The sequence below is a fragment of the Athene noctua genome, chromosome 2, assembly GCF_965140245.1.
Source record: "Athene noctua chromosome 2, bAthNoc1.hap1.1, whole genome shotgun sequence".
In the NCBI taxonomy this organism is placed as follows: Eukaryota; Metazoa; Chordata; class Aves; order Strigiformes; family Strigidae; genus Athene; species Athene noctua.
The window spans coordinates 8634505-8650139 of NC_134038.1; the positions used below are offsets into that span (position 1 = coordinate 8634505).

General features: G+C 35.3%; 1 protein-coding gene across 2 annotated transcripts in view; it reads left to right on the forward strand.

Annotated features, from left to right (window-relative positions):
- Positions 1-15635, forward strand: part of ZFAT (zinc finger and AT-hook domain containing) — a 106391-nt gene that overhangs the window by 53377 nt on the left and 37379 nt on the right. For both annotated transcript variants that reach the window (XM_074898396.1, XM_074898397.1), the window contains exons 9-12: positions 3727-3876; positions 5782-5955; positions 9636-9724; positions 12269-12407. In XM_074898396.1, coding sequence (XP_074754497.1) covers positions 3727-3876; positions 5782-5955; positions 9636-9724; positions 12269-12407 — 552 coding nt within the window. The remainder of the gene's footprint in view (positions 1-3726; positions 3877-5781; positions 5956-9635; positions 9725-12268; positions 12408-15635) is intronic.

Here is a 15635-nt window from a genome sequence, read left to right on the forward strand (position 1 = left end):
AAAACGTTATTGTCCCAGCATGTGTATTGTGGAGTATATCTGGTAGTTTGGTTAAGAAATCTGTCTTCATTTGGCAAAGAACTCCTTTCGAAAAGAGGACCTAGATGAATTCAAATTAAGCATTGGGAAGTTTGGAATTAGTCATATAGATATCCTGTAACAACCCGTGAGACATAAAATTCGCATTGGCCATACATAAACTGACAGAAATGCATTTATTGCACGTTATTTTGTCTATAGGTAATTGATGTCAGTGCAGAGATCCCTGAGCTGTCTCTACGTGTGCTCAGTTAGCATGTGGCCGGGCTTTACCTCCAGGGCCAACTGAAGTCTGCAGCAGGTCTCTTACTAGAACAAGCTCTGATGTGGTATGGCCAGTATTAAGCTGCAGCTGACAAGCCTGGCTGGATCCAAGCTAACCACTGCAGTCCATTCAAACTCTTGGTTATACCTTTCATCCTAGCACTCTGATTTATCAGTGCAAGCACAACATAAAATGAATGCTTTAAGTCAACGCGCTGTGCCTGAGTAAACAATCCTTTCTCAAATCTTGGAAATTCAGTGCCAAAGTGCTCAAGTGACTGGTGCGAGGACTGATTTAAATCTGACTGATGTGAACTCGGCAGAGCTGCATTAGTGTGTCCATACTTTTCTCCTTAGTATCTGTGTTATGTTGGATAGAAAGGCCCACTGCTACTGTGGAGGAATGAAAGTTGTCTGTATTGGCCAACATACTTTAATTTACGGTGTTACCTATCACCTGGCATAACTTGATACTAAGAAAGAAAATACAGGCCATGCTCAAACTGTGTTTGGGGAAGAAAAAAGTCAAAATAAAATGATGTAACTTTTCTTGTCTTTGGCAGAAATACAACATAATAGGTAAAGCAGTAGTTTCTTACCTTCCTACTGCCACTAGATAGTGCTAGACCCGTGTTTTAAACAATTTCCTTCACTTTAATTTCAGACTAACTCCCGCTTTAGCTCTTTAGTTACCAAACCTCTTTATTTGCAGACCACTCTACAACAGTGTGGTTGGAGGGCTTGTCATACATCAGGGGACATGTCTGATGCAGCAAATTGAGATGAGGAAAGGCTTCTGTGCTATACTGTAGTCAGGAGGTATGTCACCCAGTAAGCATAGAAATTGAATCTCAAGACCTGTGCCTGTAAAGCCTTTGTGCTGTCTCAGCCAGGGAGCGTAGGTGGCCTCCCTAAATAATGTGATCTGTGACCTAGGTGTACATTATATACGGTGTCCTCATAGGTTGCCATTGGTCTGCACTGGTCCATTGACTGCTGAATTAGTGTATGCTGTGTCTGGGGTCCAGAAATACCAGTTAACTCTGGAGCGCTGATGGGCTAAACTCATGCATTTAAATACTTTTGTACAAATCATTTGGTATCTGAATCCCTCTAAAACTGTAGTGTAATTTTTTTTTTATCCAGGACAGTGGTTTCTTTTAAATTCTGGGTTATAATACAGGTAAGGTTAAAAAAGAAAATCTGCACAGCCTATTATTTTGTGTCCTCATTTTTAATTCATATATTGCAGGCAAACAGACCTTAGAAGCAAAATACCAGATTTATTAGATATATCTCCATGGTACTAAAGAAATACTACATCTAAGATGTGCCTTTGCAGTAGTTATGCAACAAAACTGCTTTAATATATGGAAGAGAATTAATACACAAATCTTTTTCCTGTGCATCCTGTCCTTGTAATCAGGAGAAAATCCTTTATTTGTACAACATACTTAATTACAAGCCAAATAAATAGTAGGGGCCTGACGTATAAACTATCAAGTATTGCATTGGAATGACTGCAGTTTTTAAAAATGTAAATAGAAGAGAATAAAGATGAAAGGAACAATGGATACTGTTAAAAGGAATTGAATTTTAAAATGACATACCAAGAAATAATTTAAACTGATTTAGACTCATTAAAATCCTATTTCTGGAGTTCCCCTCTTCTTCATTTCTTAATATCATTCAGCATGACCCCTCTCTTGTCTCTTCTATTTCATCAAGTGGAAATTATGAAATAAAACAGTACTCCTTCCTCTTCTGTGTTTGTACAGAATAGGAGATGAATTCTAGTTCCATGAAGGCAGTGGGACAAAAAACTCTACAGACTTCAGTAGAGCAATATTTCAAACCAAAGAGATAAGAGAGCTTGGCTTTATTGCCAAATGATTTGGGTACTCAGCAGGGAAGAAGTAGACTTGGATTCTGGCCCCAGCTCTCAGAATTATCTACCTTTTCATCCACTGTCTGTTTTAATATGATATTTGTTAATAGTCCTGAGACAAGAGAGGCATCAGCTTTTATAGATCCCTACTGAGCAGACATACTAGCCTGCAGTCATGAATGAAGGATCTAAGCCATAGAAGGCAGATGAGGGTTCAGACATGTGTTTGCATTCTTCTTTCTTGGGTACTTTAGAACATATCTCTGCTCAGTTCATGGGCTTCTCTATTTCCCTTTTGAAGTTGTTTTCCTTGTGCATATGAGTTCAGGCAGGATTTTTGATTCTGATCTTGGACCAATTGTGACTAGTATGACAGTTAATATTCAGTAAAAAAATCTAAGTTTAGACTGTAACTTTCAAATTCTGTAAGACTTTGGGCATAATAAGTCATCAGCTTTCATCTCTTAATGTTTAGATTGCATGAGTGCTGTACTTCCATTGAGTCATGATATTTAGCATTTTCTTAATCTGAAATGCATTTGAGTAATTTGATATATTTTTTTAAAGCGTTTCGCAGTGTTTTCATTATGTGTGTTTGGGACATTTTAATTTAAATTTCATTATTTTGAGCTTTTTCACTATGACAATCAAAACATTAGATTGTAGGAAGGAAAAACTTGAGATTTGAGTATGTTTAGCCTAAATAAGTGAAGGCCAGGAGGGGGAATCTTAGTTGCTGTCTTCAGCTATCTAATAGGAGATAAGAAAGAAGACAGAGCCACTATTTTCTTGAAACTATATAGTGAAGGGATATGAATTGAAGCAAGGAGATTCTCATTAAAAATTAGGAAAGTTATTTTGACTGTAAAGGTGGTCAAACACTGGAATGGGCCAAGAGAAGATGTAGAATCTCCATCCTTGGATATGTTCAAAAGGGTACTGGATATGACCTCAAGAAACATAACTTTGAAGTTGGAACTCCAGTGTTGACCCTGCTTGGAGCAGTTACCCTTAGAGGTCCCTTCCAATTGCATTTATTCCATGAGTTTGATTTTCCTTTAAAATTTCTGATTATCAGGCATTGTGATCATTATAGTGGCTGAAGTGAATTGTCTTCAGATCCTTGACATAAAAATTAATAAGTCTTTGAATAAAGTCTTTGAATAAAAGACTTTGAATACAGTCTTTTGAAAATATTGAACAAAAAAATTGCCAAACTAATTTATTGGGAAAGTTCATAGTTGGAAAATTATTTCTAAGCTGGTGGCATGCCCAAGATTTTTTTTTTTTTTTTTTTTAACCAGGCATTGGGGACACTGAGTACACAGATCAGGAAAGAAAGGACAGAACATCCTAGAAACCCTAAGGCAAAAAAAGATTCTTACATTCTTTGCTCAGGTTTTATCTGAGTGGCAGTAGGGGAAGTAGAGCTTTTAGAAAGTTGGAGTGAATCGGGATCTAGCTCTTCAGTATTACTTACAGAACAGATTCCCTTACGTCCTTCTGGTTTTTATTACCTTTTACATTTCTCTCAGAGGTTTCAATGACTACTATTTCTGAGATTCTTGGCAGAAGAGTTCAGCTGAAAGGACTTATTGGAAAACGAGCTGTGAAATGTCCTTACTGTGATTTTTATTTTATGAAGAATGGATCAGATCTTCAACGTCATATTTGGGCTCATGAAGGTAAAGCTCAGGTTTTAAGCTGTTGGGTGTATAATCAGTCTCATATTCCACACAAGCTTTGCTGACATAAAAATTCAAATTTATTGCTATACCTGAATCAAAAACTTCAAGGTACAGTAGGGGTTAAATAATTAGTTTAATGGATTTTGGATCACATATGGAATTGCACACCTATAACATGAATAGACAGCTTAAATGTTTTATAAAATGAACAAGTTTTTGATTAATTTTTTTCCAAAACTCATTAATAAACATCTATAAAATATTTTATAATAAATGTGTGTAAGGAGGAGTGAATTAAACACATGCTCAGTCCCTTAAAACAAGTAATTTTCTGTACCTTCTCATGCTACTCCTTTCACATTTGTCTAAAAATAGTTGGTCTGGAAATCCATTAGTAAAACAATTGAAATCCACTTACTGTGGTGTATACTTGTAATTTCTGTGTGTATTTTAATTAAATCATGCTGAGCATGACAGCTAGCTGACAGGACATAAACAGTGATTAAAAACCCCATAAGGGAATGCTGATCGTATCTATGACTTTTTTGGGAGAAATTCTAGTAATATGACAACATACAGTTTAAAAATGCCTTGAATTTAAGATCTGTGCCCAGTAAAATCCTGTGTCTACCCAGTCTTTTTATAACAGGTGGAAGACCACTTGTATGCTCTTTAGTTAGTTAATAATCTATGGAACAGATTGCTTATGGTGTTCGAACATTATTTTGGGTTCTTTACCCATCCCTCCACGTAAGGGGGATAATAAAATCTCAAACTCATATTTTGATTGCAGAGTGTTTGCTCCCATGCAGATAGTTCAGACATTTATACTGGTACTGCTTATTTGTTTGAATGCTTTAACTATGAGCTTACCTGCCTGTGTACTATAGTAGTGGTCCTCTCCAGTAGCCTTTACTCCATCAAGGAGGTTAGGTAATGCCACTGTAGGCTTAGAGCAATTACGTGTGTATTCAATAGACAGTTTGTTTATTCTGCCATGAAAACTTGGAATTCATCTAACTAGCAGGAAAAAAGAGGTGAACAGACTTTTATTCCCAAATCAAAGTGTGCAATCAAGTCTGCTTAAAGTAAGCTATAATTCCTTATGTTTGTAAATCTAATTTTAAGGTCATGAATATCAATCTAAAACTGACAGAACCTCATGAAACTGTTGAGCTACTCTGCCAATTCAGATTTACTCAACTTTTCTTTGAAGGATTCACTTTGTGCATGTAGACCTTCTGCTAGATGACATACTGTGCGTCTCTCTTATTACATACTTTGGACTGTTTGAGAGAAGTGAAATTTTAAGTGCTTGCATCTTACCAAGGGGAAGGAAAAAAAAAAAATATTACTACTGCCTGAGCCATTACCAAATCTGATAGTAATTAACAATAGAACACAGCTTTTCACATTTAACTTCTGCTTACATGTTAAGTACCTAATGAAGTGGTCCTCCTTAAAACAGGTTTCTTCATTCTTTATTGTAGTAAATAGAGAATGATAGATATCTGAAGACTTTTAGAGGGAGATATGATATGTACACCAGCTAGGCATCAACTTAGGCAGTCTGGATTCTGCTTCTAAATGAAGGCTGGACATACCAAGGCCAAAATATTAGTATTTGCTTGGTTAAACTCAGTACCTGACTTCAATACGGAAGTATTTAATTCTAAAAGAACCTTTCCTTTCTTTTAGTAAGTTAAATGATGCTGTCAAGAGCTCAGTATCATTTACACAGAAGCTATAGGTGAAATTTCTTAAATGTAGATATCCAAATTTTAAAACGTTGACCTTGTTGTCGATGTTGCTCACATGATCTGAAATTTCTTTCAAGGAAATATCCACCCTCTCATCAAAAGGTACAGCTTGTTTCTTCATAGTATATTTCTTTATTTTTAGGTGTAAAACCCTTCAAATGTTCTCTATGTGACTATGCCACTCGCAGCAAGAGTAACTTGAAAGCCCATATGAATCGTCACAGCACTGAGAAAACACACCTTTGTGATATGTGTGGGAAAAAGTTCAAATCAAAAGGCACTTTGAAAAGCCATAAACTCCTTCATACTGCTGATGGTAAGTGCATATTTATTAAATCCAAGTTTATTTTAGGGCAATAAATACTGGCTGTACTATAGGACCTTAATAACAAGCTTTTTTCAGTTGAACACTAAGTGCTTCTTACAATTTTATTTATTCCCAGGAGACACTGTGAAATAATTTAAAACTTTGCAAAATTAATTTCTGTGAAAGAGAGACAAATGTCTCTGTAATACTTGATTTTTCTGAAATTTTTTCTTGGCTTTATATCCATTTGTATTCTTATGGAGAATTGCTGATCTCAATAGAAATTTGAAAATACAAATAGTTCAGTAGCTAAGTCTCTTACTACTTTCTTCTGTGAGAATATTGTTAGGAATTGTCCAATCCAGTAGCCCAATAGAGGCAAGGCTGCTGCAGCTCTGTGTCCCCAGGTCCAGTCAGCCAGTGGCAAGTCTGAGTGTAGGCACATATGCAGCACATGCATTTGCTCTGTAATTTTAATATTTCAGTGATGACAGCAGAAAAAAATGAGATGCAAATCCAGAAAAATAGCATATTTAATATAAAAATTAGGGACACAATAATACTTTATTCCTCTGTGATGATCAAATTGAGGGAAATGATTTATCAGCATAAGTTGTACAGACCTTCATTATGACTTACTAGCTTTGTTACTCATACAACCTTGTGAAACCTCATTCTGCTTTATTAACCATTTCATTTAAATAATTTTTTAAAAGAATTTGCATATTCATTAGCACTGACCTTTCACAAAAAGCACTCAATACTCCGTTACATCTTAGAATGTATGTGAAATTTTTGTGTCAGAGATATTTATTTTTATTTATGTTTATATCTGTATGTATAAGTGAAAGAGATGATCCCTTTTACATTGATGGATATGACACGTATTATAGGAAGCATATAGTTACTGTAGTAATACCAAAGTTACTGTAGTACTACCATGAGTTAGTAAATAACTCATTATTCAAAAAGTACTTTCCAATATTTTGAAATAACTTGGTCGGTAACAAGCAGGTGTTGCACATACATCTAAACTTGATATGCAAGCATCAAGATTTTACTTATCAAATGCAATTCTCAGCTGATTCTTGGCTGGGAGAAGAAGACAGGTTGTATTTGAATTAAAAGGAAATTTGGAGCATGATCAGACTATAAAGAAAAAATTGGTCTTTTTCTATGGTGCTGTAAAAAAAAAATCTGTGCATGGGGTTTCATTTCAAAACCTTTCTGTTTTGTTTTCACCATCTGGCATGTCGCAATACTGACATTCAGCAATGAAAGTTGAATTCATTTTTACCTATAAGTTAGTTCTATGTCTTGGAACAAAATATGTATGTATGTAAATATATACTGCAGTTCAACTGAGGCTGCTTTGAAATTTGGCACTGTTAAGAATAGCACTATAGCTGTGCAGAAGCGAGCTTTGTAGGGAATTGGTTTAAAGGTTTGAAGTTAGTTTTAAACATTTAACTGCATGCAAGAAACTATATACTCTTACCATTTACTGCTAGGTCAGGCTGAAGCCTTGACTCTAGAGGCAATGGAATTACCAAGATCCTTCAGACTGTCATCATCTTCTGCAGTAACTGAGGTGACTGCATGTTTGGTTTTGATCCACCTCCCTTTTTGACTGATACAAATAAATCCCAAGACTTAGGCTCTTTTACCTTGCTTTTTACACTTCCAAAAGTGTTCCAGGAAATTCCTCGTACCTTTGGAAACAGAATCTCACTGTCTGTGGAGACTTAAGTAATTTTCTTCACTAAGTCCACCCCAGTGGACACTTGTGAAAAACAAGGTAGCGTTTGTCACTAAGAACGTAGGGTTTGATTTGTCAAGGGACTCAGCCTCTTGAATGCTGACAGTTTGTCTTCGCCCAGTGTCCCTCTCTGTAGTGGCAGCACTTCAAAAGTTCTTACTTTTTTTTTTTTTTTTTTTTTTAGCACATCTAATATTCTTCATTTATTTCACAAATAAAAAGAATTTGAAATATGTTTCATTGTTTATGAGTCTTGTCTTCCTGACTTACGAATCCAAGCAATTTTTGTTCAAGTATCATTCCTGCAAGGTTGATTTAACCAGTAGAATATAAAGTAGTTTTCTGTCTGCTTTGTTATTCTCCAGAAGACAGACTTCTCAAGAGTGGCATGATAGAATACAATTCTGTAGTCCAGGCTTATTACTGTTTGTGATTAGAAATAAACCAGAAACCCTGCTTTTCATGATTTTAGTTAGAAATCAGAAACTATCTTAAGGTTTTTCTTAGCTGTGTTTTATGGAAACTTTCATACTGAGTATAAAATGCTTGTAACTTTTTTGATCAAGATCCAGAATCTAAAGAAACCTGATCTCTTCAGGATAATACAGAATATTCAGTATTGTACTTCTCCATCGTTTCTTTTGGTTCTTTTGCTTGTGGAGTAGCTTTTAGCACATACTTGTCCCATGTCAGCCAAATAGACTTTGCCAGCCATAGACATTTAATACAGCAATTAAGTCTTTCTGTATTTAATACAGCTTGTAATTTGGCTGGAGGTAGCAGGACTGATAGAAACTTAAAGACGAAATATGGAGAAAAAGACTATGACACCCAGAGAATAAAAGGAAGGAAATGGTGCTATTTTAAATCATAAGGAAAAAATATTTGGGAGAGAGAATGCATTGAAGGGAAAATAAGAGATCCCTTCAGAATGATGGTATGTTTGGGAGTTTCACCCTTTGCAAAGCCACAAACAGCAACAGAAGTTTCTTGAAAATGTCAGAGAGAATTTATTCCTGTTAGAGAATCCTAAAAATACATCATGACAATATCTGACCATCTTGCTTTAAGAAGGACTCATAGTGATTTCAGGGCCAAAACCAGACTGTTATGATCACAAAGTCTGATCTTTAGCAGAGTACAGGCCATAACTTAATCTAAGAATTTCCGCTGGACTGTAGTATATCTTCTTAGGAAGGGCTTAGCAGACTTGATTTAAAGACTTCTTATGACAGGGCATCTGTCTCATTTCTAGTAAATTGTCACAGTCATTACTCATGCTCTCTGTTAAAAATACTGACTATTTTAGACTGAATGTTCTGAGCGTCAGCTTTTGTTAGTTGAAATTCCAGTTATTGTTTAGTTCTCCTCAATTTTATTGTTGCTGTTTCAGGTTGGAGAGTTAATATACCTTCGGTATCGATGCCTGACTAGAAAGCTCACAGGCATGTAAAGAAGTTTCAAGTATAATGTCTCCTCTGTGAAACTTAAAGTAGCACCAAGAAAATTTGAATGTATTTGAATCATAGCAATTCAGTACTTGGGACAGAAGTAGGTAAAAACATGTGAACATGACCAAACACCTGTGTTTTAAGGATTTCCAAATCTGCTTTGCAAATAGAAAAATAACTGTGCCTGCAGTTGTAAATAACTGATTTCGTTCTTTCCTTTAAGGTGTAGTATAATGATTCTTTTTCTTCTTTCCCAAGTATCTATCCCAGGAGCATCTAGACTGTTTAATGCTTATAATTTAAAGATGACACTCAAACCTTTTTTCTTCTTTACTCTGATCTCAGCTCAAGTGCCAGACTTCTACTGTTGTTCATTGTTCATTCTTACCATTTCAAAATCATCTTTATGAGAAAATACAATCAGTAGTTTTCTGAACTTAAACAGAAAAAAGTTACTCCGTTTTCTATTCCCATTTCAGGAAAGCAGTTTAAATGTACAGTGTGTGACTATACAGCTGCACAAAAACCACAGCTCCTACGGCACATGGAACAACATGTCTCTTTCAAGGTAAGAAAATATATAAATCATGCTTACTGATCAGTCATTTAGAAATACATGGAATGTCAGACAACAGTTTTAAAACTGGCACACTTTCCTTTTTGTTGGCAATTCTGGCATCTTAATATTTTAATATTTGGGGAATTTTGACTTTATATTCAGACCTTGAAGGTAGGGTTATTTTGCTCATGGACAATTTGTAATTAGTATCTTTACCTGCCAAAAATATATGTTTGTTGCAATATAAAACAAAAATTATTGTTTTATTTGACCGTGAGTTCTTGAGAGAACTAATCTAATATGTACCTTAAAATGTCCTAGGGAATAGGAAAGCAAATCCTATACATCGCTGTTCATTGAGCACCTTAATTTTTTCTGAAAGTTTGACAGTCTAATGTACTATAAATGACTTCATGTACTTGAAGAAAATTGAAGAGATTTAATTTTAAAACATCCCATTTATGTGAAACGTGTCTTGCAAAGATTTTTGAAGATTGTTAATGTTTCTATGAAGTGTTTAGATTAGAGTTAGGGTTTATTTTAATAAACTGTAGTATAGTTTTATTCTTAAATTTCACATGGATCTCAGCGTGATATGTCTAGCTATAATTGTGAAATGTTATAGTCAGGAAATAGAAAACATACTAGTTTATTTTCCAGAAAAATCCAGTATTTTGTATGTATGAAAATGTTCATTTTAATGTAACACTTTATCTTAGCCATGAGACTGTTTCTTATTGAAAACTTCATACTATTTCCATATGCAACATCTTTCATTATACAACAAATAGTTTTCCTTTATAAAGAGTACACTTCAGCCATTCTTAATAAATACCAATGCTATGTAACTCTTTAAAGCAGAAAGGAAGACAGTCTTTTGATTCATGGTTTAAATTTTGGAAGACAAGACATGTAAGAAAATTAAGCAATTCATCTAAAGAGATGATATGCTTTGAACAAGTAATTTTTCTTTCTTAAGTATGTAGTTTTGCTGTGGATTTACCTTCTTAAAAGGATTTTTTGTAAATAGAAATACATAATTTTTGGTTTTTAACAGCTAACAGGATGAATGTACTCATAATACAGTTCTTGAAATACGGCTGGTTCTGACCTTGGGATCAGCTTTAGAACTGTTGACTCAGCACCTCTTTTCAGTCCTCTGTCAGCCTGCATATAAGTGTGGCTACTCAATGCATTATGAAGAGAACTGCAAAACACTGAAATATGTCAATCAAGAGTATTTGTCAAAGGGAGTTCAAAAATTATCTGTTAGTAATGGGTTGCCTTCTTCTGGGACAGTTGTTTGCATGCATATCAAACTCAGACGAATGTCAGTAGTTATTCAACCTAATAATAATTTAATTCATCATATTTCCAAGCTCTGTGAATTTGCAATCCTGCTATCCAACAGTAGGTAACATACAGGACATGCAAGTACATAGACAGTGTTACAAGAACACAGCAGTCTGTCTGGATTATTTTCTTGAACAAAACAGAGTTTCAGCAATAGAAAAGGAGAGTACACCCTCTGAAAAAATAAATAGCTGAATGTTACACTACCTTCTGATTTTTAAGGTTAAGGGAATCTGAACACCACTTTTCTGCCTTATTTTTGCTGTTTAGAGTCTGAAGAAAGGTCATGAGCAACAAGCTTGCGGGGAATATTCTGGTCAATGGACCCTGACTGCAGACATTTCCCTGCTTTAAATTCAGCTTCTTAATAAATATTTCTGTACCAACCATTTTCTGCTGACTAGGTTTAGGTGGGCCTGGTTGCTGTGCATGAAAACATTTTACATCCCATTCTGAGGTACTTGAATTTTCCCCAAGGACTTGGATCAATGTCTGTATTCTTTTTCAGGACCCTAATAGTTATGTCAAGCTTCCTGTAACTGTGACATATCTCAATCAGAAAGTTATTCTCAAAGGCCAACTTAAGGCAAAAACTCTTGTTTTCCTTCTTTCCCTGTCAGTTTAAGGGAGATGTATGTTCTAAAAAATTAATTAATTTAGTTCCCAAAACTTAGCTCACCAAATGGTCACATGAATGCAAGTGCCAGTGAAAGGGAAGCAGTTGGGAGCATGTTGGAGAGAGAAGTAAATGAAAGGGAAGAGGTCAACCCTGTCAGGTACGGTTATCTGTTAAATTAGGTTGGCTGTACAACTGTATTGTACCTTCAGTTATTTTAGTTCTCTTACTCCCCCTTTTCAGACCAAAGCTCACGGCAGCTGAGTCATTTTCTTGTAGCAGAAAGTCTCCACGTGGTCAGACCTGTGATCATCAATTATGAAAACACAGTTTACTGAATTACGAAAAGTGGGTAATGATCTTACAATGTTGAGAATACTTGGTGTCTTGCCCATAATAAAAAGTACCAAATTTTAGGTAAAGTTTGGTGACAATTTCCATTTGTATTGAATTTTAGAAAGTCTCCCTGGAAGATACCTAAACCAGAAATGAACATGGTTTCTCAGGATCAACACATTGCAGCTTAGACCTGTATCCTGAAGAGGTCAGGAAATATGGTCTAACGTTTTCCTTTTTGCTTCTAGCCTTTCCGTTGTGCACATTGCCACTACTCCTGCAACATATCTGGTTCATTGAAGAGGCACTACAACAGAAAGCATCCTAATGAAGAGTATGTAAATATAGGTTCTGGGGAACCTGCAGCAGATGCACTTATCCAACAAGGTACATCTCCACCATATAAGGCTTGGGTTCTTTTCAGAAGCAAACTTGATGTAAAGGTACCACTTCTGTGCAATATGCGTTCCTCAGTTTATTGAGTGTTATACGATAAATATTACTACTTTATATTAATTCTGAAATGGCCACCTTTTACCCTTCATTCAGTGTCCTTTGTTCTTGGTTTCTAAGGGTGGGTGAACCAAAGTTTTGATTGACCTTGCCTGTACTATTCATTGTTGCATACATTTATCATTTTCACTTGTTTGTCTGCTTTTGTAAGTAAAGTTTCACTATCTGTTGAAAAGAATGATAAATTTCTATCATTCTACTGATAAATTTCTATGACAGTTTTGCAAGGTTGAACTCAAGGTAAGGTTGAGAAGATGTAGGTAAAGAGAATGAAGAGTAAATGGCAGCAAATTATTCTCCCACGAGAAAAAATTGGGGAAAAAGATAGTACAGATAAAACAGGTTACAAACTGTTACGCTCAGATTCTTGTTTATGGGCAATGAAGCACACGTTATCTATATAAGTAAAGCCAAGAAATTCTTAGTATAATGGAAATATTAACAGTGTAATTCAAGCATCACCATTAATCTAGATCTAATTATTATTTTTAAAAATAATAGTTTAAAAATCATTTAAATCATTTTAATAATTTTAAAAATAATAATTTAAAAATAAAAATAATAATAAAGTTTTAAAAAAACTTGATTAAAGTTTTTTGGCTCATTATCAAAGCAAACTAGGAAGAGTTAACAATGTCATGTCATCTTCACCCAGCTAGCTTTGCTTTGGAGTTTCTACTGTTTATGTTAACATACAAAGCTGCAAACCTAAGTTTTCTGTCTATCTACAAAATGATGCACAGAGTGAATTTAACACTATGTTAACTGTCTGAATATGCAGCATTACAGGTAAAAACCAGCACGGTGAAATCATCGGCACCCGATTTTCTACACTCGATTAAACAGCTTTGACTTCTTTTTCTTATGGAAGTCATTTGGTCAAATGCCAGATCTCAGCTGCTTGTAATTATGCAAATAATATTTCTCTTTCTTTCTCCTATTGACTAAAGCAGAAAAAAAAAAAAATAATCTGCACATGATAAACCATGACCAGAACTCACTCTAACAGATCTAATGGCTAGGAGAGTGTGTTATGCCACTTCAGGAACTATGCCACAGGATGACTGACTCCACATTATCGTGGCAAATTATGACTCTTACCCATCATGTTCAAATGCTTCAAATATACTCTCATAAACTATTTATAAGTCGAGTCCCCACTGCACATAGTCTTTTATGAATAACGAGATTAGACAAAGCATTCTGTTTTACAGTAATGGAAACCTACCATATGGTAGTCTACCAGGCAAAAAGAAAGATTTTTTTTATTTTGAGAAAACAGAATATAACTACACCCAGTCGCTCGGGTTTTCACTGACACTTATTATTCCTATGCAATTTTTCCTCTTTGCTCTCCATCTATTTTAAGTCTTCACCAAACTTCACTATTATAGCAGATGCTCAGTACTCCATCTGTAGACAAAACTGAAACAGTTTCCCTGTTAAGGGAAACTCAAAAGTTCACAAAAGGAAAATACCTTTGTTCAGATTAGGGTAAAGATATTATCAGTTACAGAAAATGAAATTAGATATTCCTTTCACACCACTGTGCAGTATTAGGAAAAACCTGCCATTGTGAAAGAGAGGACACTTCTCTACATTTCTTTGATACTGAAACTATTATAATAATACACCTGATAAATTAAAGCTGTAACTTTTGTCATTATGACTTTAATTAAAGAACAAATAACGGAAGAACAGAATGAAACTGGTAATATATAACCCCATGTCAGTGACTTGATAAGAAAGCTCAGGAAAATTAATTTCCAGACAATTCTTTAAAGTATATGGGTAACATACAAAGTAAATGAATTGCACACCTTATCTACTTGCAATACCAAAACTGATGTTTGCAACAAAATAATGCACACAAATATACAGCTCCACAACTATTTTCCATCAAGGCACTGACATGTGCTCTCCAAACAATTTACTTATTGGCCCAAAATCTCCATAAGGCAACTATTATTTTATGTTAAAAGAAAGCACGTGATGATAGCAGTATAATAGAATATAGAGACCACAACTGGATCATCGTGTATGTACTGCACAAGATGCTGCACAAACACAAACAGAAAATGTCTCTCCCAGAGGGCGTAGGAATACATGAGCAGAACAATGGATGGCAGGGAGTATCAGTGAAAAGAAACAATTTTGGGAGAAAGTTTATGTGACTTGCCCAGCACAAAGCAAATGAACCTAAGAAAGGAAGCTATCAAATGAGCAAGCAGGTAAGGTCTTGCAAAAAACTAGTGGGCAATGCGTATGTAATACTCTTGTCCCCTATGCAGAATACATCTAATTCTTATAGTATCTATTTTCCTCTATTACTTTAAAATACTAAAATAAATGTCAGATCACAGACTTCTATTGAAGCAAACAAAAATCTCCCCAACCCCCTAAGCATTTCTCTGATCCTGGCTGATCCTGATTTCTGATACAAGCCCAGAAATGAAATACTGCTCTCTACCCCTGGCAATGCACTTACTCAGATGAACATGTTCCCTCTTCTGTTCTATGAATCATTCATTTATTTATTCTAGGAATCCTGAGTAGAGTCCAGCAGTCTACATTCGTATCAACATTTTCAATTAAGATTATTTGCAAAGTCTGCAATGCAGTCAAAAACCAGTTGAGAGCAGAGAAGAAAAGATGAGCAAGTATGAGGCAATTCACTCTGGGCTCAGTGGGTAATGTAGAACAAGCAGAAAACAATACGAATAGATACAGACAGCTTTTATCATACATTAATCTTTGTTAGTTTCCCTTCTCGCTTTTTTCCCAAACCCTTTTGCCTGCTGGTTCTCCCATCTTTTCCTTTTCATCTCTAGTCCTCCAGTTTCAAAGGACTTGTTTAATATCAGGTCTGAAGGGTCTTCTTCCCTCTTATGAATACATGAATAATTTTCCAAAATTGCTTTTCAGATCTATGAATGAGGTAAATTGAAACATTAGACAGAGGCTAGCCAGACAGCAAGTTGCAACTGCTGGCCCAAGCAGCTCAGAAACACATACCTTGTCATGCTGCATAGTGTGTCCAGAGGATCTGTTTCTGCTGTGTGTCCCAGATACAGATCTTCTGATTCCAAAATCAGGAACATT